At 43.1% G+C, this 5,819-nt stretch overlaps 1 protein-coding gene across 1 annotated transcript; it reads left to right on the top strand.

The window, feature by feature from the left end:
- The first annotated feature begins 1,526 nt into the window (after positions 1 to 1,526).
- Positions 1,527 to 3,959, top strand: LOC101487383 (GTPase IMAP family member 9-like). The gene is made up of 2 exons (XM_004556565.2): positions 1,527 to 1,572; positions 2,582 to 3,959. Exons 1-2 carry the CDS (start codon positions 1,548 to 1,550, stop codon positions 3,328 to 3,330), a joined length of 774 nt encoding a protein of 257 aa, XP_004556622.1. The 5' UTR covers positions 1,527 to 1,547; the 3' UTR covers positions 3,331 to 3,959.
- Positions 3,960 to 5,819: the final 1,860 nt, after the last annotated feature.

Genomic DNA, 5,819 nt, shown 5'->3' with positions numbered 1-5,819 from the left:
AATAGCTGAGCTTAATCTTACAGAGAATGATCAAAGCTCATGTAGCAACAAACAAATGAACAAAAGATTTTCTCCTTCATTTCTGTCAAACACAGCTGTATGACACATTTCCAGCTGTTAGTATCATGGTTGCTAGGCAACCTGGGCAGCGCAACAGAGGCTTTTTTTTTTTAACTTTATTGACAAACAACAGTATCAGCGCAACGGAGGCTAGACCGTCCCATTACACAAGCCTCGTACTTCCGGCCTTAGCGGTCTTTGAGTACGCGGCCCTTGAGGATCGTTGAGGCTGCGTTCTTTAAGGCTGCAGACCCTGAATTGGGATACAGCCTGTGTCAGACGTTTCAAACCCAGACAGACCAGCAGGTGTAGTTTCTCCTGTGGCCACCAGAGGGCAGACGTTCAGCAAACTGCTCCTCAGAGTCCAACATCCTCAAACCAGGAGGCGGGCTCAGTGCTGGGGAGGAGCTGGACCATCAGAGAGGAGGGGGTTATCAGAAGTGAGGAGAGGAGCGCGCTCAGTCAGGACGGCTCACTGCTCCTCTGAGCATCACAGGGAAACACGAGTGATTTAAGCCTTAAAGCTGTGATTTTTAAAGTGTTACCTCAACCACACTGATGTAGCTGCTGTTGTAATCAGAGGTTGTCAAAGATTTTCATTTCAAAAGCCAAAATACCTCTCGCCCACACTCTGACCCACAACTTTTCTCAGTCATTAATGATAAAAGAGTTTAAGGGTTTGAGAACAGCTTGGTCGTTGAAGCTGCAGCTGGTAGCTTATAATAACATATAACCTCCAATAAAAGTCCTGGAAATTCACTCACAAAACTGAAGCTCAGATTTCTTAGAGGGTCTGTTAGTACAGTAACCTCACAGACGATGTGTCATATCAATGAAAATGCTCCAGCAGCACAAACACTGTGCAGAGATCTAGTTCAGGGACTCCAGTTAGCTGAGGTGAAGCCTAGAAGACTGCTAGCGGCTACCTGTGTCACCATCCACCTGTCTGAGCGTTTTCTGGTCTGATTACTGACCTGGAAGATCCGCAGTAAAAACAAAGGAGAAATGCACATTTCAAGACAAGAAATAGTCGCCTAACATGTTTCATTTTTGAATAGATATTTCTGATTCCTGTGTAAAAGAAAGAACGTGTCCTTTCTATCAAAGGTCGTCGTACTGATGTGCACTTCTGCCAGCTCTACGCAGGATCTTTGTGAACGGCTTCATTTTATTTTCAGGTCCTTGCATCATCTTTTTTGTACACACTGTTTTAAATACCACGTCCCACTTTCTTAAAAAGAATTAAACTAATTAAATTTTAATAAGTGAAAAATCCCAGCACCCTGTTGGTTGAACCTTTCTTTTTTTGGTCCTTGAGTCTGCATCTCATTCTGACTCGTGCTCTGTGATTGGACGGCTCTTTCGGAAACCAGTTTGGTGATGTGTGTTCAAGGGGAGGGAACTATACAGACGTTATTATAAAAACATGAAGTTACAAAGAAGAGGACCCACTCGTGACTGCCCACCAACCACATCTAGCAGGCAGGATGGCCGGCAAACATGCAAATGATGGTAAGAACGTTTTATATTTGAGCTTTTGGATGAACCAGCAGAGCGAGGACTCGTTCTCTTCCTCAGACTAATATTTCCAGGTTTACGTTCGTGTATGTTAACTGTCAGCCTGTGGAGTTACCTGTAACTTTGAAAGTAACTTTCCATTTCTCACACACTTTGGTGTTTTAGTCAAACTCAGCTTTCTTGTCACATTCAACAGATGCTGCCAATATTCAGTGACGCTTCCACCGTCACACAACAGCTGCTCGTTATACTGTTCATGTTATTAGACAAAAACACAGAGAACAGCAGTTCATCTGGAGAATTCAGTGAAGTTTAAAGACTTCAGCTGCAGATGTTCACTGCACGATTTAAACTAAATGTTTAAAGTTTAGAGTTTCACTCAAAGGTCCCTTACAGATGTTTTACTAACTTGGTGTTTCAGCAAAACTAGAAAGTCATTTTGTTTCTGACATGATGTAATTTATGTTATTTATTTATATTTATAATGGAGTGCTTTACTATCATTGGTTGTAGTTTAATAGTTACAGTTTCAGACATTTTCTTCCTTTTAGCTGTTTAACTGTATTCTCAGGGCAGAGCTCCAGGAGGTGTGAACATCATTAATGCTCCTAAAATTATTTTCATACTTAAATAAAACTTTACTTTCATTTCTATCCATGTATTATACTGAAAGGGTTTTCTTTAAATAGATGGCTGCCTGGTTCACATGGCAGGTGACTGCTGCAGAACTGAGACGCCTTAAAAACCATCTGAAGCCTTTCAGGTGTTTTGCAGCATTAGACATAAAGAGCACCGAGTCATCAGCAAAGCAGCGTTTAGCTCAGTGAGACTCTACAAAGCTGGAGTCAGCTGTTCAACCCAGACTAACTGATCATGTCTTTGAAAAGCAAAGGAAGCAAATAGGATCAATTTAAGCTAATGTCAGTTGTTGTTGTCTAGATCAGTCACACTGTGACTGCTGCAGTGTTGATGTGTGATGAATGTCGTGTAAATTCTCAAACAGGGCCGACAAAGCTGAGGATTATCCTCGTTGGGAAGACTGGAGCTGGGAAGACTTCAACCATCAACACGTTCCTGGGTAAACCTGCTGTGAAGAAGAACCGCCTTCTCTCAGATACAACACCGTGCAAGACGGAGACGGCACAGTTTGGAGACCAAGAACTGGTTTTAGTTGATACTCCTGGTCTGTGCCACACCAACTATAAAAAAGAGGAAGTGCTGAATAAGATCACTGCATCCGTGTTTGAGGCTGATCAGGGTCCTCATGTGTTCCTGTATGTGCAAAAATGGGTGGGAGATAACACACAAGACGAGAAACGAGTGGAAGCCCTGAAGAAGATGTTTGGCGACGCGTCAGGGCCTTACTTTTTCCTCTTGATGACTGTAGATGGAGCTGAGGATGAGGATAAGATAACAAAGTTTACTCAGAGAGTTGGTTTTAAAACAGAGAACTATTGTGTCCTTAACAACAAAGGTGAAAAAGACCAGAAAACTGAAAAGGTAAAGGAGCTGGTGGACAAAATCAATCAGGTGGTGCAAACTAACAAGGCAGAGGGCAAAGAATATTACACCAAGGAAATGTTGGAAGAACATAAGAACAGGCTGAAACCAACATATCAGGTCAGTGATGCAAACAGGGACCTGACCTCTGTGGTGGGGGGCTTGTTAGCTTCTATGCTGGGTGAAGAATTAGCTCAGAAAGTGATACAGTTTAATTCTTACCTGGCAAAGGAGTGTGATGAATGGCTCTGACTGTAGCCGTGCAACAGCCACTTACAACATCCAGCACGATGAAAAGGATCAGCGAGGGTCATGAGACTTTTTCTTAAACTGATTATGTGACTTAAAGCCTTCAGACTGAGTTTGAAGAAACGACATTAAACATCCTTTGATGCATTAACGACCATCCAGCCCTGTTTTTAATGCAGCGCCGCCCGAAGATCACGAGCGTCCAAACCTGATGAACGATGTTGTTGCACAGAGCGTCTCTGAGTGTTGATGTCACTGTGCTGTGGCTGATGATGAGCATTATTCTGAAATTGTTCTCCAGTTTGTAGATGCAGGTTTGTGCTGATTGGTGAGCTTTTATTTCTGACGCTGCGTCTCTCACCCTGATCGAGACAACCAGCGGTTTCCTCTCAGTACCTCTGAGACGTGTTGACATCGTCATTTCATATGTATTCTTCATGATTTTTAATGTTCCCCTTCTGTTTTTCTTCACATTTGAATGTTTTTGGAGTTAGGTTCGGACACATTGGCAGTTTACTTTCATGCTTTTGATCGATTAAAACTGTGAACATTTTTGCTGCTGCAGGACTTGTTAAAGTTGCTTCCTTATATGTTTTTTCTACAGTTTGTTAAATTTGCAGAAACAATGATAAAATGTCCAAATTAAAATAAATTGGCCTTTTAAATGTCACCTGTCCCGACTCTCTTTCTACTCGTGTGCTGTTTTTTTCTGTTATAACGTTAGATTGCCGAGTGCTGCAACTTTATTCCAGCATTAGTTGGGATGTAAGTATAAAGGAACGAGCTCTTTATGCGCAGGTATTTATGGCTGCAGCTGTATTACCAATGCTAACATTCTCTTATTTTGAAAAGTATTGATACGGCCTCTCTTTCCCCTCTTGTCCACAGCTCATATAGCTCAGCGCACACACAGGCATGCATTAGACTGGATCGTTAGCCTCACTTCTATAAACTTGATTAATTTTGTAAAGAACAATTCTCACACACAAACAACGAGTCCTCTTCAGCTCTGCGGTTCAGAGTCAGCAGCAGCTGAGATTTAATCATGTGGAGTTTATCAGCACTGACAGAGACATTCAGGCTCTGACTCAGCTCCTGTCCTCCTGCTGTGACCTGAAACAGCCTCAGTGCTCCATGTTTATGCCTCAGGTTCTAAAATGCATCAGAGGTTTGTGAGACCAGCTCTGCTGAGTTAGTGATGTCTCTGTTGCCTGTCCATACAAACATAACAAATGTTAATTATGTTCGAGTATTGTTAATGACTGAGGGCGGAAGTAATGTGGACACTGCTCCAGTCTGTCGTGGTGAAGCAAGGAGGGGAAAGTAAAGCTGTCAGTTTACCTGTTCCTGGTCTCATCTGTGCTCATGAGCTTTGGGTAGTGAAGAAATGAAAGTGTGAATACAAGAAATGAGTTTGCTCTAGAGGATGGCCGTATTTTCTGGAGTGATGCGGTCAGGAGTTCAGTCAACAGCAGCACACTGACGTGGTTTGGGCACCTGACGAGGATGCTTCTGGCAGCTTCCTGTGTGAGGCGTTATGAGCATGTCCATATGAAAGGAGACACCTGGGCAGACTGAGGACACTGCTCCTGAAGACATAAGAAATTATGTCTCTGGGTGACTTGGTGTCTCGCTAGAAATAAGTGCTTGGGTTAAGGAGGTCTGGGCATCTCTGCTGAGACCACTGCCTTCATCATCTGGACCTGGAGAAGAGGCAGAAAATGGTTGGATGGATGTGGCAACTGTGTCAATCAGCTAAATGTGGCACTGCTGCCTGACCCCCAGATCTGTCAGACCCCATCAGGATCCCCCTCAGAGCTGAGGACGCCATCATCCACCTGATGCCTGTTATCGGACCCGGAGTTAGCAACATCCCCCAAGAACCCGAAGAGGAGAGTCCTGGCCCCTAGCCCTGCCAGTGTAGCAGAAATGATGAGGATGATGATGCAGCAGCAGCCGTTCTTCTCTGCGTGAGGAGCTTAATGTTGTTCGTGTGTAATTTACGTTGAGTAGGCTAACCACGTTATTACATTAATGCATGTAAGGTGAACTAGCAAACATCATCATAGCTACATGCGGCTGTCTTCTTGTTTGATGGCAGATACTCCCTTCACCCTGGCCAAAAAGGCTAAAATGACCAAAGAAAAAGAGGAAAACAGTTAAACATGAGAGGTTTTTGGACAAAGTTTGTGTTTTTTCCATTGTTTAAGCACTGCTTCCAGCCAAGAGTGATACCATATATGCCCCATAGCTGCAGAAAAGGCTAACATTGTTATCTTTTTACAAAAAAACAGCTGAACATGAGAGGTTTTTGGACAAAGTTTGTGTTCTCCATTCTTTAAGCACCGGTTTGAGCACCGTTTAACCCTTGTGTGGTGTTCATATTTTTGTTACTCAGCCAGTGTTCATGGGTCTGGTGGACCCGCTAGAGTTTTGGCTTTCCAAATTAACACTATCAAACAATTTTATGTTAAATTACTCAACAGATGTTT

Source organism: Maylandia zebra, linkage group LG4, assembly GCF_041146795.1.
Source record: "Maylandia zebra isolate NMK-2024a linkage group LG4, Mzebra_GT3a, whole genome shotgun sequence".
Lineage (NCBI taxonomy): Eukaryota > Metazoa > Chordata > Actinopteri > Cichliformes > Cichlidae > Maylandia > Maylandia zebra.
This window is presented reverse-complemented; position numbering and strand designations above follow the sequence as displayed.

Excerpts from the sequence above, each read along its gene's own strand:
- LOC101487383 (XM_004556565.2), top strand. The coding sequence starts at position 1,548 with ATGGCCGGCAAACATGCAAATGATG. Across the intron at positions 1,573-2,581 it reads CGGCAAACATGCAAATGATG|GGCCGACAAAGCTGAGGATT; the intron begins GTAAGAACGTTT and ends ATTCTCAAACAG.